The 27,184-nt window shown below is 37.1% G+C and overlaps 2 protein-coding genes across 4 annotated transcripts in view; one reads left to right on the top strand and one right to left on the bottom strand.

The window, feature by feature from the left end:
- The window catches only part of LOC123525505 (E3 ubiquitin-protein ligase Topors-like), a 59,423-nt gene extending 48,773 nt beyond the window's left edge, over positions 1-10,650 (top strand). The window contains exons 5-6 of one of the 3 annotated variants that reach the window (XM_045304602.2): positions 2,428-5,655; positions 9,329-10,644. In XM_045304602.2, the coding sequence (XP_045160537.2) occupies positions 2,428-5,623 (3,196 nt within the window). In that variant the 3' untranslated portion in view covers positions 5,624-5,655; positions 9,329-10,644. Of the gene's footprint in view, positions 1-2,427 lie in introns of all 3 variants that reach the window. The other 2 variants (XM_053537819.1, XM_045304600.2) reach the window with 2 other exon arrangements.
- Positions 10,651-24,266: 13,616 nt separating this feature from the next.
- LOC128555447 (putative deoxyribonuclease TATDN2) lies at positions 24,267-24,665 on the bottom strand. Its single transcript, XM_053537729.1, has one exon. The coding sequence runs from the start codon at positions 24,663-24,665 to the stop codon at positions 24,267-24,269; it is 399 nt and encodes a 132-aa protein (XP_053393704.1).
- Between the last annotated feature and the right edge of the window lie 2,519 nt (positions 24,666-27,184).

Below are 27,184 nucleotides of genomic sequence, written 5' to 3'. Positions count from 1 at the left end.
ATCAGTGAAAGAGCATTCCTGTTGTTTTTGAGGACAGTCTAAGGTAAACTGTCATGGTTACCAGGAATCTAGAAATGGCTTTCAGACTTTACTAAATTACTAAATTATACACCCCATTGCAAATTAATTTCCCTTGATTAAGTTTTTAACCCTTGTCCTGCTTAATTTCTATAATTAACTTGTCCATCTTTCAACTTCGAGAGTACCATTAACTTTTTTTTTTGGATTTAACGTCGCACCGACACATGATAGGTCATATGGCGACTTTCCAGCTTTAATGGTGGAGGAAGACCCCAGGTGCCCCTCCGTGCATTATTTCATCACGAGCGGGCACCTGGGTAGAACCACCGACCTTCTGTAAGCCAGCTGGATGGCTTCCTCACATGAAGAATTCAACACCCCGAGTGAGGCTCGAACCCACATCGATGAGGGGCAAGTGATTTGAAGTCAGCGACCTTAACCACTCAGCCACGGAGGCCCCCTGTACCATTAACTGTTAAAGGGAGGATTTTACCCTAAAGATAATGACTGAATGGCGAACAATGCAGATCATGATCTCACCGTATGGATCAATGTGCAGGCTGATCATGATCTACACTGGTCGCAGAGGCAGAGTCAAATCGTGTCCAGCATGATAAGGGTGAAAGTATTTTATTCTATTTATTTTATTCACCAACTTCTCATTTTACTGTGCTGTTCATTCTGCTTGCAAATGTGGGTAATATTCGTTATCCTTTGCTTGTACTGTATGGAACTATTAATTGTTCATACAAATTGTAAGTAATATAAATACTTAAAAGTAGAAGTTCTCCTCGGATTAAACTACTTAAAGTAATAGAATTACTGAAAGTAATACTATATTACTATATCTTGAATAATAAGTAATACTAAGTAAATAATTACTGTAAGTATTACTGAAAATTACTTGAAGTAAGTAATCACATTTTACTTAGTAAATATTTATTTTGAGTGAATAAACTGCTACTTCTCATAAACCACTCAATAGATTTTCAAAACTTGGTCCATAGCATCCTTGTATTAATCTTTCTCCAGTTTGCTCAAAGTTTGACTTTGTCCCAGTTAGTATAGAGGCCACCAGAGCTTAAAGTATAAAAACCGTGAACATCTTTTTGTCAAGAACCATCTGACCCACAAGTTTAATAAACAACTTCTTGTGAACCAGTTTACAGATCTTCACTACACTTGGTCTGTTGTATCCAATAAACCTCTCTCAGTTTTGTTCAAATAGTTTGCTTTGGCTCTGTGTAGGGGCCACCAAAGCTTAAAGTATAAAAACCTTTAAACAACTTCTTCTTATGAACCACTTGATGGATCTTCACCAAACTTGGTATGTAGCATCCTTGTATGGACTTCTCTCAAGCTATTGCAAATGGTTCCATTTAGAGCCTTTTAGAGACTGTGTAGGCTAAAAATAGAAAACCTTTAAACAACATTTTCTCATGAACTAGTAGATGGAGCTTCACCAAACTTGGTCTGTAGCATCATTGCATGGAGCTCTCTCAGTTTTGTTTGAATAGTTCTGGTTGTCCTCTTAAAGTAGAATTTTTTTAACAAATTCTTTTCATGAATCACTTGATGAATCTTTATCAAACTTGGTTTGTAGCATCCTTGTATGGATTTCTCTTAAAAGTTTTGCGAATGGTTGTGCTTGGTCCCTTTTAGGGGCTTCAAGCTAAAAATAGAAAAATTGTTTTTAGAAAAACGTCTTCTCATGAAACAATTGATAGTTTTACACCAAGTATACAGACCTCTTTCAGTTTTATACAAATGATTCCACTTAGCCAGAGCTAAAAATAGAAAAAGCTATTGAACGATTTCTTCTCATGACTCTCTGTCAAATTTGTTCAAGTGGTTCTGATAGGTTTCTTTATGGGGCCACCAAAGCTGAAAATATAAAAAGCTTTAAACTTCTTCACCAGATGTGGTCAATAGCATTCTTGGATTGACCTAGCTTATTTTGCATCAAATGGTTTTGCTTTATCCATTAAATGGACCAACAGAGCTAAACAATAGTAAAAGCACTTATAAACAGCTTCTTCTCTGACATATCTGCACCAAACTTTGACTGTAGCATCCTTGTGTGTGCACCTCTGTGTTATTCAGATGGTTGTGTTTTTTTCCTTTTAGGGGCAGCCAAAGCTAGAAACAGAAAAAAAAGCTTTAAAAGAATAAAATCTTCTAAAAAAGTAGTTGATACTGCTTTAATTTTCATGTATAACTTTTTATGAAGATACGCCTGTTACAGTGTTTGTATCTTTTTAAAATAGTATCTAAAATATGTTACAATACTTACCTGAGTTTGCAATGTGCGTAGTGTATGAAGTTAAGCTGATTGTAATGAAATAAAGTTTGGCATATTTCTGTGCTGAAAACTAGTCCGTATAACTCTTAACTGCTTTATTTCAGGCCTGACTATGCACCAACTTCGGCATCAGGTTGGGATTCTCCAACCCCAGGACCAAGTCAGCTGGGGATAAATATTGCACCTATAGATCATTCCAGCTTGAGTTCAGGGCTGTCTACTCAGTTATTAAACACCGGTCTAATGACGGGAGGCTCTATATGGACACCCTCCTCAAGAAGTTTCAGTGCACCAAGTTCCCAGCCATTACCTTCAACCAGCAGCATTTTTGGCAATTTGTTTGACTCTGTAAATTTAATGCCAAGACTGCCACGGTCTAGTACCCAGACAGAACCATCCTCTCCACAAGGAGGCCCTTCTATATTTTCTTCTTATTGCCCTGGAACTAAATCTGATTCAGATGACAGTGATGTAGAAATTATTGAAGTTGAAAAACCTTGGAATGAACGTAGTCCAATACGACTGTCTTCAGGCGGTGATACTGACTATGATGTAATGATAACAGGAACTACACATATAAATGACCCCATCAAAACGGAAAAAAAGAAAAAGAAACACAAAAGAAGGCAGGAAGAGAGATCAGTTGATCATGATAAAGAGAAGCGTAAAAGGAGCAGAGATACTTCAAGAGAAAGACATTCCAAGAAAAAACGTCACAAGTCCAGGTCAAAATCACCAAGATTCCAACAAGTCTATTCAAGGTCAAGGACAAGGTCAGTCTCACCTCTAAGATTAACAATAATCCGATCACCGGATTACCAGCACAAAAAGTTTGCGTACAAGACTCATAGTGATAAATCTGAAGAAGTCCTACCTTATCGAAATCCATATTTAAGTAATAGAAGCACTGAAATGTCGAGGTCACTTTCAAGTTCAGATTCTGACTCCGAATCTCACCTGGCTATTACATCACATAGGCATAGTTCAAAATCAAAACAAACTAGCATAGAAATTGTGGAGTACAGGAAAAGAAGTTCGAAATCAAAAAAGAGTAAAAAACATAAAAAGAACAAAGGAGCTGATAAGCATATAGAAAGTGATGATGACCTAGACATTAGAGCTCATCATAAACATAAGAAAAACAAGGCAAGAGAAGAAGAGAAAAGGAGGAAATCTAAATATGATGGACATACATCTTCTGGGTCACATAAAAAACAAAAACATAAATCAAAGAAAAATAAGCATAAAGAGAAAAAACATTCTGAAAGTAAGTCAAAAGGAGAAGAATTTCCTCTGAAACTATGTTCTGATAATAGTTTTAATAGGGCACCTAGTAAGGGGATGCTAGAGAAATCGGCAGTATATACTAGTGATTCAGATCCTGATAGCACTAGTGAAATTGATGTAGAAAGTGTTCCTGAAAAAGTAATTTCTGATCCTGTTTTGAAACCTCCTGATTTTGGTCCAACTGGTGTAGAATTTGTTGAAGTAGATGCAGCACAGGCTGCTGTGATTGACCAAGAATTGGACACTATCAATAAAACTCTATCTAATAATGATTATATTAATTCCTTATTGACTGGCAACATTGACAATCAAAGGAAAGAAGCTACTGATATTGCAAATAATGATCCTAACAGAATGGTCAATCCAAATGATGTTTTTAATCAGAGATCATTTAAAAAACATCCTTTTGGACATAAGAAATCGAGTAAATCTTCTCACAATTCTGCCACTTCAAATATCACCAATATGCAAGCAAGGGAAGAAAAATCAAGGCTTGAACCATTGCATGATACAATAAATTTGGATAGAATACCTAATCTTGAAGACAATATACAGTCGCATGATATCACTTCTTGCTCAGATATTGATATTGATAAACAATTGCCTTCTTTTCTCACTTTTTCAAATCGTAATTCAAACTTATTTGATACATATCAAAATTCATCAAGTCTGCTCAACAGTCCTGAAAATAGAAATTATGGATCTTCTTTTAACAGAAAAAGATGTTCAAATGCAACTGCTTCTTATGAGTCCCCCACAAGCAGTGGACTTTTCAGTGGTAGAGAAAACGAAAAAAATGATGTCACAAGTAAAGATAATGAAACTGTTGATGTTGATATGATGTCTGATGATTCAGATGTAGACATAACTGGTGTAACTGTTCCTATTGAACCAAATTCACTTGTTACATACAGGACAAGTAATGATAGCGTGAAAATAGATAATACAAAAGATTTTATTGACGTTGTTGGTGATTCAAATGATGAGCAGAGTGATGAAGAAGTTGAAAATATTGATAAAGCTCTGGATGACTGGTGTCAGTTTCAAGACAGAAGCAGTCTAGAAAAAGATCACATGGACAATGTATCTGACATCGATGTTGAAAATGGTGATTCTGATATAGAATGCTCACTAGTAGAAGGACATAAAACATTTGAGATAGATGGTGACTCAGAAAATGAAAAGGTTGCCGAAAAGTCTGGGGACGTTGGAAATGGTTCTGATATTGATGTTATAGGTAATTCAGATGATGAAATAGTGATACAGGCAGATGAAGAAAAAGAAGTCACTCGTAAAAACACAAACATTAAAAAGGTTATGACACTTGACCTTGATTCTAATTCAGAAACAGATCTTGATTATAACTGTGAGGATGTGAACAGTGTTTTAGACAATAATGATAGTAAATCTGAAAGTGATACTGATAGGTATGAAGAATCAGAAGATAATGTAGAAATGAGTCCCAAACATATAACTAATGATAACATTGATACAGAGGATAAACTTTCAAAAATAGTACAAGACAGCAGTAGAGATTTGGCTTTATCTTCTTATAAAGAAGAACATATTGCCAGTAATTTTGTTGGGCAGCTTGGTGCTGAAAATTATGGAGAACAAAAGCTTGAACAAACTATGAATACTGAACAAACAGTAGATAAAAGATCTGTTTCAACAGGACAGTTAGAATCACCTGCAGAAAGGACTTCAGTAGCTTCTAATCCAAGTGATGATACTCCAGCTGTGTCTGAGCCTGGGGGCTTTAGATGGACTGCAAACCCTGTCTATGAAGCTAGACCTTTATCAGTTACAGGTTCAGGTGATACAAGACCATTCACTAACAGAGAAAGGTCCACACCAGAACAAGAATATATTATCAATTTACCAAGGGACAGAACTCCTTCCTGGGAATATGGTTCACCACATTCTCTTGCATCAGTTTCCTCCCATGCAGCATCAGTATCTCCTGATTTACGGGACAGAGGCTTTGATGAAGATTTCATGCCAGAAGATTAAGCATTTTCTTTGCTACTTTCAGACTGAAACCGGTTAGTTTATTAGCAAACTCTTCCTGTTTCATCCTGATGATGGTCTATATCTGACCAAAATCAGAGTAACAAAACCATGTAAACTTTGCCCAGGTTATGATGTGTTGTTTCCCCGTTACCTTTTTAGCTCACCTGTCACACAGTGACAAGGTGAGCTATTGTGACCGCTTGATGTCCGTTGTGCGTCGTCAGTCGTGCATAGTCCGTCGTCCGTCAACAATTTCTAAAAAAATCTTCTTCTTGAAAACCACTGGACAGAATTACACCAAACTTCACAGGGATGATCCTTGGATGGCCCCCTTTCAAAATTGTTCAAAGAATTGAATTCCATACAGAACTCTGGTTGCCATGGCAACCGAAAGGAAAAACTTTAAAAATGTTCTTCTCAGAAACCAGAAGCCCTAGAGCTTAGATATTTGGTTTGAAGCATTGCCTAGTGGACCTCTACCAAATTTGTTCAAATCATGACCCCAGGGTCAAAATTGACCCCGCCCCAGGGGTCACTTGATTTTACATAGGAAAATCTTAAAAAATCTTCTTCTCAAAAACCAGAAGCCCTAGAGCTTAGATATTTGACATGTAGCATTGCCTAGTGGACCTCTACTATAGTTGTTCAAATCATGACCCCGGGGTCAAAATTGACCCCGCCCCAGGGGTCACTTGATTTAACATAGGAAAATCTTCAAAACATCTTCTTCTCAAAAACCAGAAGCCCTAGAGCTTAGATATTACAAAATTTGTTAAAATCATGACCTCCGGGATCAGATTGACCCACGCCCCATGGGGTTACTTGATTGTACATAAAAAATTCTTCAAAAATTTTCAAAAAAAAAACAAGAAGGCCTAGAGCTTAGATATTTCACATGTAGCATTGCCTAGTGGATCTCTACAAATTTGTTTAAATCATGACACCTGGGGTCAAAATTGACCCTGCCCCAGGGGTTACTTGATTTTGTTTTTCTTTTTGGTTAAATTTTTCAGTTTCTTGTCCTTAAGTGCAATGATAACAGGTGAGCGATATAGGGCCATTATGGCCCTCTTGTTTATAGATAGTTTTCGTTCTACTTCAGTTCATATTACATTGCATAGTAAGCCTTTATTAGATTTTACTGATATTTAAACAGCATTGAAATTGATTGAAACTTAAAGTGATACATAAGCTAGAGTAGTTTAAAGGAAATATAATTTAGTTATAGATATTTTGGTCTTGTCTATTCATCTCTCCTTAACTATTTTTACATATGAATGTTTTGTGTATAACAGTCATAGAAAACATGTATTTTTAGAAATGTTGTATTTTGGCCAGTTTAAGTCTGAAATCTAGACTTTGACGATAAAGTGCTAAAATTTCATTTTGCTCTGAGGTTGTGAGATAAACACAAATTATAATGAAACATGAATAATGTAATATAATAATGAAAAAATAATGAAAGTCGGCAGCTACAGTTGGCTAAACAAAATTTATTTAGTATGTATGTACTATAAAGAAACCATTGAAAATTGAATATTTGCTGTTCATAAGTCAAAGCCTAAGTTTCAGACTTAAAATGTTGAAGAATAAGATCCCAGATCATCTTGGGTTGGTTTAATTGATTTAGCTGGATTATGTGAACAAATGGTAGAACTATTGGACTCACTTGTGCGTCTTATCTGTGTCGGTGTTGGTGTCCCGATTTGGTTAAGTTTTTGTTTGTAAGGTAGTGTCTCAGTAACCACTTGGGGGAATAGATCGAAACTTCACACACTTATTTAGTGTGATAAACTGACTTAGATTACACGTGTTCCACAACTCTATTTTGCTTTTTACAAAATTATGCCTCTTTTTAGCTCACCTGTCACAAAGTGACAAGGTGAGCTTTTGTGATAGCGCGGCGTCCATCGTCCGTCCGTGCGTGCGTCCGTAAACTTTTGCTTGTGACCACTCTAGAGGTCACATTTTTTGTGGGATCTTTATGAAAGTTGGTCAGAATGTTCATCTTGATGATATCTAGGTCAGGTTCGAAACTGGGTCACATGCCATCAAAAACTAGGTCAGTAGGTCTAAAAATAGAAAACCTTGTGACCTCTCTAGAGGCCATATATTTCACAAGATCTTCATGAAAATTGGTCAGAATGTTCACCTTGATGATATCTAGGTCAAGTTCGAAACTGGGTCACGTGCGGTCTAAAACTAGGTCAGTAGGTCTAAAAATAGAAAAACCTTGTGACGTCTCTAGAGGCCATATATTTCACAAGATCTTCATGAAAATTGGTCAGAATGTTCACCTTGATGATATCTAGGTCAAGTTCGAAACTGGGTCACGTGCCGTCAATTACTAGGTCAGTAGGTCAAATAATAGAAAAACCTTGTGACCTCTCTAAAGGCCATATTTTTCATGGGATCTGTATGAAAATTGGTCTGAGTATTCATCTTGATGATGTTTAGGTCAGGTTTGAAACTGGGATAGTGCGGTCAAAAACAAGGTCAGTAGGTCTAACAAGAGGGCCAAGATTGCCCTAGGTCGCTCACCTGAGAAACACACCATAACACACCATAACAGCTAGTGTAAACATGTTTGACCTAATGATTGCATGGAAAAAAATATTCTGAACAATTATCATTAAAACTGGAGCAAAAAATCTTGAGATTAAATAAGTATTTTCTTTCATTTGACCTAGTGAGACTGACCTAGTTTTTGACCCCAGACTACCCATATTCAAACTTGACCTAGATTTCATCAAGCCAACCATTCTGACCAAATTTTATGAAATCCAGTGTAAAATGCAGTCCCTATTGCATACACAAGGTTTTTCCTTGATTTGACTTAGTGACCTAGTTTTTAAACCCAGATGACCCATTTTCGAACTCGGCCTAGATTTCATCAAGATAATCATTCTGACCAAATTTCATGAAGATCAGTTGAAAAATACAGCCTCTATCGCATACACAAGCTAAATGTTGACAGACAGATGACAGACTCCTGACGCCGGACACCGAGCGATCAGAAAAACTCACCTGAGCATTGCTCAGGTGAGCTAAAAATAGAAAAACCTTGTGACCTCTCTAGAGGCCATATATTTCATGAGATCTTCATGAAAATTGGTCAGAATGTTCACCTTGATGATATCTAGGTCAGGTTCGAAAGTGGGTCACGTGCCTTCAAAAACTAGGTCAGTAGGTCAGATAATAGAAAAACCTTGTGACCTCTCTAGAGACCATATTTTTCAATGGATCTTCATGAAAATTGGTCAGAATTTTTATCTTGATAATATCTAGGTCAAGTTCAAAACTGGGTCACATGAGCTCAAAAACTAGGTCACTATGTCAAATAATAGAAAAAACGACGTCATACTCAAAACTGGGTCATGTGGGAAGAGGTGAGCGATTCAGGACCATCATGGTCCTCTTGTTTAACTTTTATATTCATTTAATTGACAAGGCTGTTGAATAGTCAAGCGTTGCTGTCCTCCAAGAGCAGTTGTTTTTAATGGCAGTATTTTCAAACATTGCAAAACCTAGATCGGTATATTTAATCTGGATTTACTTTTTCTGACTGAATAACTTTAATTTTGCTTTCTATTAAGTGATAACATATGTATTATGTAGGGATTATGTAATCTTATTTATTATATCAGATTTATATAGCGCCCTTTCATAATAAACACATTCAAAGGCACTTTACATATACTGCAGCCACACAGGGCGCGAAATCATCCTCTACTACTACAGACACAGAGAGATCTGACCAGAGGGACAGAGTGAGATAAAGCCCCCATAACAGACAGAGAGAACTTTTCAGATACAGACGTGTCCGGCTAACTTGGCCTAGCTCTTTTCGAATAGACAGTCTGGTTCTTTAACATGTCCGGTGTATAGCACCGATACACGCGAAGCCGTCTTTCCTGGGAAGAACCAGTACAGGCCTCTAGTTAGGTGGGAGACACTCAAGAGCATCTTAGAATTTGTAATGTCCAGTGCCTGGACTGGGATTCGAACCCCGGACCTCTGGATTGACAGTCAAACGTGTTACCACTAGACCACCGGCCCACCTGTGATTCGTATCATAGCCAGATGGTGAAGACCAGTTATGAGAGGAAGGTTTATATAATTATTATTGACAGCACCTCCTAAAATTGAAATAATTATACAATTACTATTAAGAGTGAGGTTTTAAAATACCGTCAATGCTAGTTAGAACACTTAAGAGTGTACCTTGCCGCTTTACATATTTTTGCAGATATTTTTACAATGTATCCACAACCAAATACTATTAAAAACATGTAGCTATGATACAGCAAAAGAAGTCTATTATAAAATTTGAAAAATTGTCATAAATGTGGAAGCATGCCACTTAATAAGTTTTGATTTTTAGCTCACCTGTCACAAAGTGACAAGGTGAACTTTTGTGATCGCGCGGTGTCCGTCCTCCGTGCGTGCGTCCATGAACTTTTCCATGTGACATCTCTAGAGGTCACATTTTTCATGGGATCTTTATGAAAATTGGTCAGAATGTTCATCTTGGTAAATTCTAGGTCAAGTTCGAAACTGGGTCACGTGCCGTCAAAAACTAGGTCAGTAGGTCTAAAAATAGAAAAACCTTGTGACATCTCTAGAGGCCATTATTTTCAATGGATCTTCATGAAAATTGGTCAGAATGTTCACCTTGATGATATCTAGGTCAAGTTCGAAACTGGGTCACGTGCAGTCAAAAACTAGGTCATTAGGTCTAAAAATAGAAAAACCTTGTGACCTCTCTAGAGGCCATAATTTTCAATGGATCTTCATGAAAATTGGTCAGAATGTTCACCTTGATGATATCTAGGTCAAGTTCGAAACTGGGTCACGTGGGGTCAAAAACTAGGTCATTAGGTCTAAAAATAGAAAAACCTTGTGACCTCTCTAGAGGCCATATTTCTAAATGGATCTTCATGAAAATTGGTCAGAATGTTCACCTTGATGATATCTAGGTCAAGTTCGAAACTGGGTCATGTGGGGTTAAAAACTAGGTCAGTAGATCTAAAAAATAAAAAACCTTGTGACCTCTCTAGAGGCCATATTTTTCATGAGATCTTCATGAATATTGGTCAGAATGTTCACCTTGATGATATCTAGTCAAGTTCGAAACTGGGTCATCGTGGCGGTCAAAAACTAGGTCAGTAGGTCTCTTTACTCTCTCCTACTCTAATTCTTCACCTTTTTAAATTCGACTCCCCCCTATCTAAAAATAGAAAAACCTAGTGACCTCTCTAAGAGCCATATTTTTCAATGGATCTTCATGAAAATTAGTCAGAATGTTAACCTTGATGATATCTAAGTCAAGTTCGAAACTGGATCACATGGGGTTAAAAACTAGGTCAGTAGATCTAAAAATAGAAAAACCTTGTGACCTCTCTAGAAGCCATATTTTTCATGAGATCTTCATGAATATTGGTCAGAATGTTCACCTTGATGATATCTAGGTCAAGTTTGAAACTGGGTCAGGTGGGGTCAAAAACTAGGTCAGTAGGTCTAAAAAAAGAAAAACCTTGTGACCTCTCTAGAGGCCATATTTCTCAATGGATCTTCATGAAAATTGGTGAGAATGTTCAGCTTGATGATATCTAGGTCAGGTTCGTAACTGGGTCACATGCGCTCAAAAGATAGGTCAGTAGGTCGAAAAAGAGAAAACTTTGTGACCTCTCTAGAGGCCATATTTTTCACGAGATCTTCATGAAAATTGGTGAGAATGTTGACCTTGATGATATCTAGGTCAAGTTTAAAAGTGGGTCACGTGCCTTCAAAAACTAGGTCATTAGGTCAAATAATAGAAAAACCTTGTGACCTCTCTAGAGGCCATATTTTTCAATGGATCTTCATGAAATTGGTCAGAATTTTTTATCTTGATGATATCTAGGTCACATGTGCTCAAAAACTAGGTCACTATGTCAAATAATAGAAATAACGACGTCATACTCAGTTCAACACTGGGTCATGTGGGGATAGATGAGCGATTCAGGACCATCATGGTCCTCTTGTTTTTTACATGTGTCTGCAAGTAAACTGTTTTTAGGTATGTTTTGTTTTGTTTTGTTCAGTTCTATCTCAGTAAGTTTGTAACTTTTAATATCAAAAATCATTGTTGTGATCTGGTTTGCTCACTTTTTTAAGTTCTCGGTGTCTCTAGAAAGGTTGTACTATCAAATAACAATAAAATTCAAAACATAGAAAGATTCACAAAATGTACATGTAGTTTTATGTGTTCAACTGTAAGGGTAAAAGCAAAGTTAGATGTGTAGATTTACCTGCCAGTGATTCAATTGAATTCATCCAACACATTTTGCAGAATCTTATTATTATGTTTGATGTTTATTACACATATGCATACATATAACAAGTATAAAGTCACATCCTCTCTATCATGTGTGTAACACTGCTTTGTGTTATTTAAAAAGGTGACACAAAATAATCTGACAGAGAAGACCTTTCTTAATGTGATAAAAATACTATAAAATGTTATTTTTTACATGTATATATTGTTATGTTGACTATTTCAGGCTTCTTTTTTTTTAAGGTATCTGATCCACAAATAGGTAAATTTTGGTGCCTGGTGACCCCATGTTTTTTTGTTATCATTTGAAAGAGTTGTGCCTGCTGAACAAGAATTAGTAAATAAGATGACAATAAATAATATGCAAGAATCATTTCAGTCATGTTTTTGACCGCAAAATGATAAATCTTACACTGTAGTAACTGGATTCCTGTTGAAGTATCACTGAAAACTATAAAGTACAAAAATAAAATTTCTATAACATAGTTTTGTCATGTAATTTATATTTTCTTTTTCAGTAGACAATAGTGTTTCAAATGATACTAAAATTATATGAGCATACCAGGCATCAATCTTTGATATATTTTAAAAGCACTGTTATATAGAACTTGCTTATTTGTGGATCGGATACCTTAAATAATTAGCCATAAGTAGCCATATAGAAGAAACAGAATATCTTTACCTTAGAACATTCTTATTGCATGTATAAATTGTTTCTCATAAAACAGGTCTGATAATATTTCAGTTTAGTTGAATATAAATAGTTTGACTGGAAGCATCCTCAAGTGGCAGGGAAATGATAGGGGCTTGGTTATAATTTTTTGTCAGTCATTTCCTTCATACAATTTCTTTTAAAGCAGTTTTTGAAGCTCAACCAAATCAGGTCTAGTCTGGAATATTGTGTAGTGGTCGGGATTCAAAATATGCAAATGGTGGCTCTGACCATTATGAAGGGGCCGAGCTGTTTCACATTTTAAATAATAAATCTGATTAACTTTAGTATGAATGAAAAGTAGACAATACAGCTGTAAAGACATGTTAGAATAAAGTAGTTGGTTACCAGTATGAACCAGTCTGAGATAAAATCATCTTGTCTTGGTATTTTGTTTGTAAAACTCTATCTTGTATGCGAGAAAGTATAGTACCATGTATCTTTTATTGTATGCAGTTTCTTGTGTAAATTACTGTTAACTCATGTTGTTAAATGTATGAGACAAGTTTATCTGATAGTGAAATACAGACTGAGGGTATGATAGGGTCATCATTGACTTGTTTCCACTTTTATATTCATTTCTGCATTATTACGATCTATATAATCATGTGAACTCCAACTCCTCTTTCGAGTATTATAGACATGGGGTGCTTGCTCTTTTTACTACAATATGATTGAGTTACAATATGTATATGTTTGAACTAGATGTTGGCTACAAGCACTTGCTGGCAGAACTTTAGATAGAGATGGTGAATATAAAAGGCTTTAAAGAGGTTCCAAGTTCATACTTGCTTAAGGCATGTGTACATATAAGATTTCAGTAAGTGTCGGAGGTGGCAAAATTCAGAACCTTGCAAAGTTGTTCTCAAAATAGCATGACACATTCAGCTGCATTTGTAAAAGCAAACTAATGATTTTAAACATAGATTTACCTGTAGCAAGTGACTCAAAAGTTTTCAGACAATTTTAGCAGACACTTACTGTTATGTATAGGGATTTACAACACATACAGGTATGAAATTGCAACTTCTCTAATATTGTCAAGTGCTTCTGTTATTGACAGACTATTTCCTGTTGATGATTTATTATCAATGTATGATGTAGAGTTGTTAGCTATTGCTTTTCATACTAATTTATATATAAATTGTATATTGTTTTTTGTCCTCATGCTGTATAATGTACTTTTTAATGATGATTCAATCATACACTATTATTAAACAGGATAAACAGCTTACTTGTCTTTTATTTTCTAATTATCACCCAGAATCTGTTAAAGGTCAAGGTCACAGGGTCACCCGTATACCTTGGATTAAATATCACTTTATAAAATGGACAAGGCATACTGTTGTATTGACAGTATAAGGTATTTTAGTGAGTTCAAGCATAAAATTTCTTGCTTTTGGAAAACAGTTACTTTGCTTGAAAATTACTGGTTGGATCTGAAATTTTAAGATAAATTTAATGTATTCGGTAAACACGGTAACTAAAGAATGAACTGGCCTATACTTTTCAAACTTCTTGAGACCATTGTCTGGTCAGTAGATGATCACTTAAAGTTTGAATGCCATAGGTCAGCACTGCATTGACCTTAAGCTTGAAAACATTTCTGATCAGTAAATCAGGAGAACACTTGGGCCTACAATGGTCAAACTTCATAGGCTGATTCCCTGTGATCACAAGATGGTTCCATCATTTTAGGAGTTGGTAGGTTTCAATACTGAAAACAATTTCCAATCGATGACTGGACAATACTTTGGCCTAGGACTGTTAAATTGTTGCTTGTGTTCAGTAAAGAATCCCTATTGTTTTGGAGGTGAGTAACACTGGAAAGCCTTCTGATTGATAGTTGGAGAATGCTTTGGTCTAGAGCCATCAAGCTTTGTAGTATTGTCAATAGATAGTTCTTAATGGTTTTTTTGGAAAACAGAGGTCAAGTTCACAGTCAGACTTAAAGTTGTTTCTGATCAATGAAAGAAAGATGCTTTTGCCTTAGGCCAAACTGCATAAGCAATCCCCTGCTTTCAAAAGAAGACCTATATTAATTTGGAGGTCAAATATCAATCACAAATACTTTGACATTATCTGCTGTGTATCATCTGTATAAAAATCTATCAATCTAACACAAAAATTAACCCATCTGATTATAAAATTTGTGGCAGTGAATAATTAAAGGTAACATGAATCCACTAGTAAAGTATTCTTTTCGCTTTACTTTTGACAAATATATTGTAATCATAAGTTCAGATGCGAAGTGGATCATGAAAAAGTTTTATGCAATTAGGCCAGAGTTTTTTTATTTTTCGTTTTACGGGAGCGCCGGTCCTAAATATTGCAAAAGTGGAATAAAATTAAAATTCATTTTCCCGAGTTTTTTTTTATTTTTTCCGCCGGTCGGTTGTTTACAGCCCCAAAGAAAATAAAATTAGTGTATTTTCACCTGGACGTAATTTCACAGGACGGGAGTTTAACGCGTGCAAAATATCGTGTTTTGCCGTACATTTATCGGCATTAACAGGGTGTAAAATTCCACTCGCCTGCTCGCATTGGCCTAGTGGACCTCGCTGTGTACTCGACCGATCGGGCGAGTGGTTTTTTTACGTCCTTACTTTACCAAAATTCAGAAATTACATCTATAAAACGTCAACAAACTTTAAGATGGTTCAGTCGCTACCTGGATTGACTGGAATTTACCCGCGAATCGTAAAGATATCAAAACGTCATGCCGGTAATTTTCCATTCCACAAGCACGTGTGACGTATCGTAACATCTAATTTACATCGACACGTACACAAAAACCGTGCGTAGTGCATTCATTTTTTAATATTTTCGCTTCAAGTTTTCAACACCCCTTGAGAAATAACACTTTTTGAATTCTATAATGATTTTAATAAGATATCGACAGAAATGTAGGCAAAATTCTATAGAAACGGTCGAATTTTCATATAATCATTTGTAAAAATTCAAACAGCGCGATCTTAGTTACTTATTTCTTTCTAAAAGTAAATAAATGATGAATACTATGGGCTTAAAATTCAGACTTTTGACCAGAAAGTACAAAAAAACAGAATAAAAAAAGCTTAAATAATGAAAAAGCGACTGCGATTAGAATACATGGAGTAAGACGATTTTTGGCAAACAGATTTCTGTTAGTGTGGCAGAATAAGTTACGTGACCTCGTGAACGTAAGTAGAAATGCGATTTTAAAATAAAGCAATGTGATGTCACTGCGGTTTTTAATAAGTTTTAAATGAACCTTTGTACATGTATTTTTTGACCAACAATTTAAAAGTTTTTCTTGTCAAACAATAATGTAAATTCCTTGAGGGCAAATAGGTCACAGAGGTAGGATATCCACTATAGTAACTATCGTTTGAGACATTTACCTTTTATACGGGATAAACAAATTAAAGAAGAATTTTTTTATTGATTTCTATTTCTCAGCAATTTTAAGAACCAATGCCGTACGATCAGACAGTGATATGTCACATGGCGCGAAAACATGACGTAATGCCATGACAATCTCGAGTAAAAATACCGCTTTGATCTCCGCTTCAGATGTCAAGATACTGACACACTTCTTTTAGCTCTTAGAGGGGGTGTAAATTGATCATGAAAACAAGGTCACCATTACTTAGTTTATCACTGAATAATTACCGATAATCTTTAACGTTTCTTTTCTCCCTTTCTACACGGGTGGATGGACGATGATTGTGTCCAAATATTTTTAGACACTTTTCAAAATATATATTTTTCGGGAAATAATACTATTGTACATAATACTCCTTTCATAAAAGTGACAGTATTAAAAGTATTAAATTGTCTTAAGATTGTCTTACTCACATTTTGTTTTCAATAGATTCAACTTACAAGTTTGCCATAGAAAGGTAACACAATATCAAAGGTGCTTTGACATTAAATTTTATTCAAAACATTAGTTGTTTGCAGAACAAATAAATGTTTGTAACAGCAGATTTTTTTTACATTTTTATTTCAATGTTGACCCCTCACACTTTACACAGGCTTGGGACTGTCTGGCATAAAGCAGCTGGTAGTGTTGGCAAAATCTCAGACAGATGGTCCATTTCTTTTGTAACTTCAATAGAATTCATAAGTGTATAAAGAATAATAAAGAAAAACTTTTTATTGGAGACAATATTTTGACAAAAAGTGATGCAACTTCAGTACTTGAACTTAGTGTAGTATAAAAAGGTGCAAATTACAGAAGCAACTTCAGTACTTGAACTAAGTGTATTATAAAAAGGTGCAGAGTTAAATGAGGTAATTTTTCAGATTACTTTTTGCTAGATTATCTTTCGTTTTTCCTCACTGAAAAAAAAATCTTGCCCTCTGCACTGTGACTGTTATTCAAAGTTATTAAATACTTTATTTTGCTGATAAAATCCAGTATATTATGAGCTGGCATAAACTGTAAAATTAGCTTGTTAAAGATGATATTGGTGAAAGATACAATAAGTAAATATTATGTATAAAAAGCAGAGGTTACACAGCAGAAGATGCAAGCAAACCAAACCACCAAAACTACTACACTACTAAGCCACTTTATACCAGACGTGTTTAGTCTCTAGTTGCTGTCACTGAAATTTACTGTGGCTGTTGTAACAGATAAAATAATTTTTGTCTTCCACTTAAATTAAGTAAAACAAGCTTTCTGAATTTTAAAGACTTGCCAGTGTGAGTTACAGTGCCTGAAGCAGTTTATTCACAAGCATGCATGAAAATTTTATTCAATGTCCATCCTGTATAAATGACTTTTATAGTCTTAAAACATAACAATACATCACAATATTAAATACTGGACACAAACACAAGTAAACAAAACTTGAAACGAAAGTTCATCAAAATAAAAAATATCCTAAAAAATTCTATTTTTTTTTTTTTTTCCGAGATGCTCACTTTCAAGCTTTTTATTTTTATTTTTATTCCCTCCTCCCCCTGCTCATTTTTCAAAAATCTCCCGTAAAACGAAAGATAAAAAAACTCTGGCCTTAATACCTTAAATGTAGTATTGGACTGGCAGTATGAGTTCTTTCACAGCATGGTTTCAAAGAGTGAGCATGTTAATGTTATCTTGTAAGAAGAATAAAACTTTCCACATCCACTACCTCTGGTAAAAATTATTCAATGACATGTGCCTCCCAAAGACTGGCAAGACATACTTCGTATTGACTTGTATTAATTGCAGTTATATATATATATGTAACACTTATGGATGCTATGATACAGTGCTTTAGGGTATATAGCTAACAAACTTTTCCTGCATTCCAGTTCAAAGAAAATAAATTAAGTGCTTTTTCTGTATTTCAGAAGGAAAATGTGATACTATTTTCAAAACATTCAGCTTTTAATAAAAAATCATGAGTTTCTTCTCTCCTTGGCATTGTTTACATACACACTGATTTCGTGTATACAGGATAGCTTTGGTCATTTTTCAGTTATTAATTGTTAAAACCACATCTAAATATACTACCCAAGACTTTTTACAATATATGAGAATAATAATGTGTACTCTTCAAAAACATTCAACATTTTAAATTTCAATTAAATACTTTTCATTCACTGATGTTTCTTAAATACACACTGATTTAGTCAGCAACGGATAGCTTTAATTTTCGTATGATGACATGTGAAAAATAATACAACAAGCAAACATTTGAAATGTATGTCAGTTTGTCTGTCTGCAAGTCAGTAAAAGAATGAGATGGAAATTCATAGAATAATCTGTGTCTATGCAAAAATTATTAACCTATCCTCTATACCCTAAAATCTGCTATACCCTAAAGCACTGTACTTGCTCTAAAATAAGGATATACATACATAATAACTCAATTTAACCTTGAGAGATTGTATTTGAAACATAAGTATTTGAAGTATTCATGTACCACTTTAGACAGTTTGATCAACAAATCAAATCAATATTTACATTTATTGTCCGTAAAACACAATAACATAATATGCAGCATCTGGTACTTTGATAAGAAAAGTATACACCATAAACAAAATAGTTCTGAACAATTTCCGGGAAATAATTGGAAACTAAAGAAAATCATAACTGATGATGAGTACTTTCACTTTCGTTTTGGTAACAGGTGCTCTATTGTAATTGGTGATTATTCAATATAGCCCAAGACAACTTACCAATAACCTTAGATGGTAGATACAGCTGTATCTAGAAGTGATACGGCAGATTACTGGGTTGCGTTATTGAGGACGTCTAGCCGGCTGGTGTAGTAAGCAAGTCTACAAGATAGATTAAGCTCCGCCTATGATATCATATTCCATTATTGTTTCTGTATGTAAGATATATACATATTTCTATAGAGAGAGTGTGAGTTTATACTTTGGATGCAACACACATATTAAATATATAAACCATCCTTCGGGTCTTGTTCTGTTTGTGTGTCAATAAGCCATCTCAATAAATTAATACATATATATTACAATGACGATATATATTACAATGGCGACGAGGATCGGTTTATTTTAAAACTGAGGATTAAGTGATTTTGTGACAATGGAAAATTTACCTGCGTTTCCCAAATTTGATGTTTACGCTGACGAAAATTCCCTAGGTGTTCGGTGGGACAAATATGTAGATAAACTGGAGAATTTATTTGTTGGGCTAGGTATAATACAAGGAAAAGGAAAAAGGCACTGTTACTGCACTATGCTGGAGATGATGTATATGACATTTTGATACGTTTAAATCTACATGGAGAGAGTGAAAATTACGATGAAACAAAAGCTGGACTTACAAACTACTTCAAACCTAGAAAAAACACTCAGTTTGAAATTTTCGAATTCAGGAATATTAAACAGTTGCACGGTGAAACGATTGACCAATATGTGACTAGATTACGACAAAAAGCTAAAAACTGTGAATTTTCGGACACTGAGTCAGAAATTAAAAGCCAAATCATACAGGGTGTTATTTCGCAAAAAATGAGAATGCGATGTTTGCAAGATTCAGAAAAATCACTTAATGACTTACTTACAATGATGAGAACAATGGAAATTTCGAAGACTACAAGCAACAAGTATGTCAAAGGACACTAGTAGTCAGCAGGTAGTGCGTGTAAAAAGCAATCCATATTTTAGTCGGAAGTCAAAGGATTCGTACCACAACGTTCGCAACAACGTTCTAGTTCATACCAAGGTTTACCGCAAGCAGGCTTGTCGTCGGGAAGGCGAATCAGTCCTCAACAAACTAGCAAGAAATGTCGTAACTGTGGAGGAAAATACCCACATATATCACGTTGCCCCGCGCTTGGAGCAGAATGTAATTATTGCCACAAGAAGAACCATTATATATCTGTTTGTAGAAAACGTAAGAAGCAGGTGACATTGATCGAGGATGAACAGCCGGATTTAGAAATTTTAACAGAGGAATACGCGACGGATTGCAATTCGGATGAATGTGATGTGCTATTTGGATTCATGTTAGATAGAAAGAAAGTGCCAAAGAAAAGAATAAAATTAAATGGTGTAGATGTGAATGTTTTGGTTGATAGCGGGTCATCGATCAATATTGTCAGTGAAATTGTCCTTAAGAAAATGAAAAAATCACCGGAAATCAAAAAAGCGACCACGAAAGCGTTCGCATTTGGACAGAAGTCTCCACTGCCATTCCAAGGTAAATGTTCTTTGCTTGTTGAGTCGGACTCAAAATTCGTGACCAGAGATTTCCATATCGTTACGGGTAATAAAGAATCATTGATTAGTTATGAGCTGTCAGTAGAGCTTGGGATTTTACCGCAGATAAAATCTGTTCAAACCAAAGACGAGTATGAAGGACTTATTGAGGAATACTCGCAAGTTTTCACTGGGTTAGGATGTCTGAAAAACAGAAAAGTTAAGTTTCACATTGATGAAAGTGTTGTGCCAGTAGCTCAGCCTCCTAGGAGAGTGCCATTTCATGTTCGTGAGCAAGTTGAGCAGGAACTTAAAAGTTTGGAGGATATGGATGTTATTGAAAAGGTGGAAGGTGTACCAACACCATGGGTATCGAACCTGGTAGCTGCTCCAAAACCAATTCACCGAGAGAAGTAAGGCTGTGCATAGATATGAGGAAAGCCAACACCGCAATTAAAACAGAGAAAAATGTTTAGTCCGACGGTGGATGATATAATCTTAACGTTGAACGGCGCAAAAGTGTTTTCACGTCTCGATCTGTACAAAGCATTCCATCAAATTGAACTGGATGAGTCATCACGTGTAATGACAACGTTTCAGACACATGTTGGACTTTTTCGATATAAACGTTTAAATTTTGGAGTGTCAGCAGCACCGATTCTGTTCCAAAATGAGCTTCGTCAAGCACTTCAAGGTCTGACAGGCGTGTTAAACATTGCTGACGATATCGTATGCTACGGCCAAAACGCGTGAAGAACATGATATCAATCTGCGAGCATTACTTCAGCGTCTTCAAGAACGGAACCTGACATTGAACAAGAAAAATGTTCGTTCGGGACAATCAAAAATCAAATTCTACGGATACGTGTTTTCGGAATCGGGAATTTCACCTGATCCTGACAAGGTAGATGCAGTAAAAAACATGGACAGACCAAAATCTGTATCCGAAATCCGTTCATTTATTGGTCTCACAAACTATTTGTCTAAGTTCATAGATGGCTATTCAGTCCTAACGGAACCATTACGACGACTTACTCATCAGGATGTAAAATTCGAATGGAATGACGATCAGGAAAAATCGTTCACTTCACTAAAAGAGGCATTGACTAGTGACAAAGTCATGACGTATTTTGACCCGAGGAAAGAAACTGAACTCTGGGTAGACGGCAGCCCAGTAGGCTGTTCAGGAATACTTATTCAGAAAGGAAAATAGTGTCATATGGAAGCAAAGCTTACAATTCAGTACAAGCGCGCTATTCGCAAACAGAGAGAGAAACTTTAAGTGCTGTTATCATGATTCAACATTTTCATTTGTACTTATTCGGCAAGCAATTCAAATTGATAACGGATCACGCTGCACTTCAATCAATTTTCAACAACGTAAGAAATATACAATCACCAAGATTAGAACGTTGGCGTTTGAAGTTGTTAACGTATGATTTCCAGACGATTTATAGACCAGGTAGTCTAATGATCTCAGATTATCTTTCCAGACATCCGCACGCGAGACACGCGACCAACACAGTAGCCGAACAATATATCAGTTTTATCACTGATAACACTTTGCCAGATGCATTGAAGCTATCAGACGTAGCAAAAGCTACTAAATCAGACTGTGTATTAAGTTGTGTCAAGAATGCAATAGAAACAAATGACTGGAAAAATCAGAAATGCCAATCCGATGAAAGTTTTCGTTTATACGAAAATTTAAACAAGAATCAAGAACTTGCAGTTGCATATACCGATGAAGGATATGTGTTGTTACGGGGTACACAGCTTTGTATACCAGAAACTTTGCAAAAACAAACAGTGTTACTTTCGCACGAGGGTCACCAAGGCCAATCAAAGTGCAAAGGATTACTTCGGGAATATTGTTGGTTTCCCGCATATGGATAAAATGGTTGAAGAAGCATGCAAATCATGCATTGTGTGCCAAGCTGCATCACCAGGATGTACTCCAGATCCGATAAAACCAACACCTCTGCCACGAGATGTGTTTTCTGAAGTCAGTTGTGACTTTTGTGGACCATTCCCGGACGGGTACCTGTTATTAGTGGTAATATGCGATTATAGTCGTTTTCCAATAGTTGAGAGAGTCAGGTCAACATCCGCAGAAACTGTCATACCGCGTTTGGAATCAATATTTTCGATATTTGGATATCCAGACGTATTGAGAACGGACAATGGACCTCCATTTCAGAGTCGTACTTTCAGAGAATATGCTGATAAGTCGGGATTTAAACATAAACGAATTACTCCATTGCACCCACAAGGAAATGCAATAGTCGAGCGATTCATGGCACCATTGCAAAAATCAGTTAAAACCGCAATAGCATCAGGTCAAGATTATAAGAGAGCGTTGAATAGATATCTAATGAATTTTCGCAATTCGCCACAATCTTCAACACAAAAAGCTCCTAGTGAATTAATGTACAATCGGAAAGTAAAAACGAAATTACCATCAATGACATTTGAAAAGCAAGACACAGATGTTCGCGACAGAGACAGTCTGTCAAAATCGAAAAAACAAACTTTATGCGGACAAGAACAGAAGAGCACAGCCAAGTGCATTGAAAAAAGGGAGACCGTGTGTTACTAAAACGAGAACAACATAACAAATTTGAGACAATGTTTGACCCTACACCTGGCATTGTCATTGCTAGGAAAGGTTCAATGCTAACAATCAAGCACAGAGGAAAGGAAATTACACGAGACGTGTCAAAGTTCAGGGTAGTTCAAGGTGGTCATGAGCCGGCGCAGACGAAACCTGCAGATACTGTATTTGCACCACGTCAAAGGTCGCAAAGGAAACGACGGCCGCCTAGACGTTTTGTCAATGAATGATTGGATTAATCAGTGACATAATTTCACATGTTTCAGTGCACAGGATTAGTCACCTAAGTGTTGTGTGGGCCATAATAATGCCCTATTTGCTACCATAGCAGTGTAGTCATTTTATATTCGCTTGCTGGATTTATTATTCTTTGGACAAATGATCAGTGTGTGAAAATATTATGTTACTCTTGGGAATTATTACTTGTCTGTTTCACAATTACATTATAATTAGTTCTTGGGCGGTAGAACTCAAAACTTAATTTATAATTTTGATAAAAATAACAGTTGATTGTACACATTTTAGGGTTTTGAGATAAAACACGAAACTGTTAGATAACGACGGGACATTCCGAGGACTTTCCCAGGATATTTCAATTTACAGTGACATTGTAAAAGTACTTAGCTAAAGCAGATGCTCTATAAACTGATTATGTTGATAACAAGGGTTAATGAACTTTGCTGAAAAAAAGAGGAGAAATTTATGATAATAGACTTGCTAACTAGCTTATTTCATTAGAACAGAATTTTCATGTTTTGAGTATATATTTGAACTTTGATTATTTTAAACAAAATTATGTATTCTGATTATTGATGAGTTCTAATCTAAAGGTAAAGGAGGATGTAGTAAGCAAGTCTACAAGATAGATTAAGCTCCGCCTATGATATCATATTCCATTATTGTTTCTGTATGTAAGATATATACATATTTCTATAGAGAGAGTGTGAGTTTATACTTTGGATGCAACACACATATTAAATATATAAACCATCCTTCGGGTCTTGTTCTGTTTGTGTGTCAATAAGCCATCTCAATAAATTAATACATATATATTACAATGACGATATATATTACAGCTGGAACGCTCCACAGGAAATCACCCTTTTCGGCTTCCGGTAGGGCTATCCTCACGTATGTCGGACCAGACCGGACAGGCACTACACTCCTCCCCGTCCTATAGAAGGAGGTAGTCTTAGACCATGGGAGTTAGCCGTGGTCTCTTACTCTCAATAATGAGAGATTCCTGGGTAAAACCAGTACTAGTATTGCGGCTTTTCAGTCACAATACCACAACTACCGGTGACCATGAACATTTCATCCACAGTACACCGGGTTGAGCCCCTATGGCTTAACCGGACTCATCACCGTACATTGAGACTGGAGGGAGCTTCTCAATGTACAGTCTTTTTGCATTATCGCTTGCCAACTTGAGGAGGTCACCCCAAGATTGGCCTCTGGCCTCAGCTACCCTGGATGCTACCCATCCAATCATATAGGGATTGGACTTTTTACAGCGTGGCGGACTGAAATAAGGAGCATCCGTTTCAAGGAGCAAACGGGAAGACTCTAGTTTCCGGAGCATGTCTAGGTAGTCATTGGACTTACAGATCATAACTGTGAACCCAACATAAGTGTTAGGGAACACCTCTAACCATTTCTGTAATATGTCCAAAGACCCTGTAAAGCAGTGAAGGTGAATCAGCTGCTCCTTACTGACTGAGGGATGACTCCGTAACAAGTAAAACATAGTTAACAGAGACTCATCTGAAAGGTTTGTCAAACTTCTGCAATGAATAACGAGCACATGCTCCGGTTGCAGCAAAGTCAGGACTTGCTCAACCTTGCGGAGCTGTTCAGCCCATTTTTCAGCAGGTTCAGTTCGATCAAGACCTATCTCCCCCAATCCTGCTACCTCCGGAAATTGGAGAACTTCCGCCAGCTTACTGAACCCTTTATCGGTAAGAGCCTTCCGGGGGTGGATTCCCACGACCGGTACGACAACCCTGTTCAGACCATGATTTAATACCCTCCTGTGTAGGGTAAGTCTCAGGGTCACAGAAAACCCCTACAACTCCCACGAGGTGAACCTCGTGAGACTCTAGCGGGTTCAGATTACTCATCTCTTTCAGAGATGGGTTAGTCATCCCCCACTCCCTCATAGTCCTGTCAAGGTGACAATGACTATCAAAGGCCTCAGGCAACTTAGGGAGATTCTGTTGATCATCTTGGGACAGCTGAAATAAGTGTCCAAGTTTCTCAACCTGATGTCGCTCTAACATTGACATCAATGACAATAGAAAGCGCCAGTGTACCAAGGCCGTGACATCATTATCCTCCGGTCTTAATATCACGTCCCTAGCAACCGACACCCCCAAAGTCCTACCCAAATCAACCATTGCCTGCACAGTGGAGGCATCTGGCTGCTCAACCGAGGATAGTGGACTCAGCGATTCAATATAAACCAGTAAATCACTGAGCTCCCGATGTGCTCCTAAAAGCCACCTGCAGCATAGCTTCAGGGCGCTTAACCTGCGTTGAGATATTTCATCTCCTGAAAGTGCCAGATTAAACACACCAGGCAAATGACAGAGAAGCGCATGTTTGCGACTAACACCTGCCCCACATCCTCCTACCGGACACCTAGGGCCATGCCCTGGTTGCCCTGTTTCTCCCAAAGACAGCTTTGGCCTCTTTGCAAGGGTTTCTCCACTCAGCATATGCTGAACTGAACGGCCCTTAACATGGGACCCTTTCCCCGGACCAGCAGGCTGCTTACCCTTACCCGGCACAGTAATGACTAGCTGAGGCTTGTCTTGCCGAACAGAAGGTCTTTGTGCCCTCTCTGCCGGGCTTCTAGAAACAGGGCCTTGCGGAACCTGCCCTGTCCCAGAAGCACTGTGCTGGGTCTTACTCTCGTCTCGCTCACGCGGACGAGGCTTAACCGGACTAACCGGCTTCCCACTGCCTGAGGGTTTTGTTGGGCTGTTACCTCCCAACAACTTTTCGGCAGTTCCAGAAGAAACCGATTCTGACTCGCTGTCAGCCTCTCCCCCAGCAAGCAATTGCTGCTCTGCCGGAGGAACCGACTCGAGATTCTCACCAGTCCGTTCAATAGCCGGATCTGTCCCTAATCGGATGTCCCTACTCTGTTCACGTGGGGCATCCTGCCACTTGGATTTACGAATGGGCCCCAAACGGCTCACATTCTGGGAAATCCACTCACGGGAGTGACACTGTAGAATGTCTAACTCCCTGGCCAGATCATTTTACTCCAATGACAATTGACCGGTTTACAAATGTGCATATTAATGGAATTACTTCCCTTTATGCATTCAGTAATCGTTACATTACTTTCCCCTCCGAGAAATCTCGTCCCGAGATTTGGCCTGGGAAATACATGGGTAAGGCAACTCCAGTCCGGCAGTTGACTTCATCCCACCGCTGCCACCAATATTGTAATTGGTGATTATTCAATATAGCCCAAGACAACTTACCAATAACCTTAGATGGTAGATACAGCTGTATCTAGAAGTGATACGGCAGATTACTGGGTTGCGTTATTGAGGACGTCTAGCCGGCTGGAACGCTCCACAGGAAATCACCCTTTTCGGCTTCCGGTAGGGCTATCCTCACGTATGTCGGACCAGACCGGACAGGCACTACAGCTCTGTAGAACGGAGAGGGGATAACGACAACAGGCCGCGCATGGTATTGTTATGCGCATGTGCAAATATCGTGTAAAAATAGCCATCTAAAAATAGCCATCCCAAATAAAAGTCTATTTTTAGATAACTAGCCCGTTTTCTGTTTTCAATTAACATCATGGAATCGGATGAGGAATTCACTATGAAGAATGACTTTTATCACGGTTTATTTGTGTCTATTGAGGCAGCAAAAAACGTCATTGACGACGTGAATATTTTACTTCTTCCTCATTTTCGGAAACAAGACTGAACACGGAATATATGAGTACTATAGATAAACATGCCCTAACTGTTGTCATTGTTTGGTAACAACAGCTGGAGGATTGTATATATCAGTACTAAAGTTAACCATGACCCTGCTGTAATGATAGCTAGCAACAGCTTGAGCAAGGGGATATAAGAGTACTACAGATAACCATGCCCCAACTGTTGTTATGGTTTGATAACAACAGCTGGAGCATATAGTATATATCAGTACTATTGTTAACCATGTTTTAGCCGTTGTCGTGGTTCGGTAGCAACAGCGGGAGCGCGGTATATTTGAGTACTATAGTTAACCATG

Source organism: Mercenaria mercenaria, chromosome 3, assembly GCF_021730395.1.
Source record: "Mercenaria mercenaria strain notata chromosome 3, MADL_Memer_1, whole genome shotgun sequence".
Taxonomy (NCBI): domain Eukaryota; kingdom Metazoa; phylum Mollusca; class Bivalvia; order Venerida; family Veneridae; genus Mercenaria; species Mercenaria mercenaria.
The sequence above is the reverse complement of the archived record's forward strand: the minus strand, read 5'-3'. Positions and strand labels throughout refer to the sequence as shown.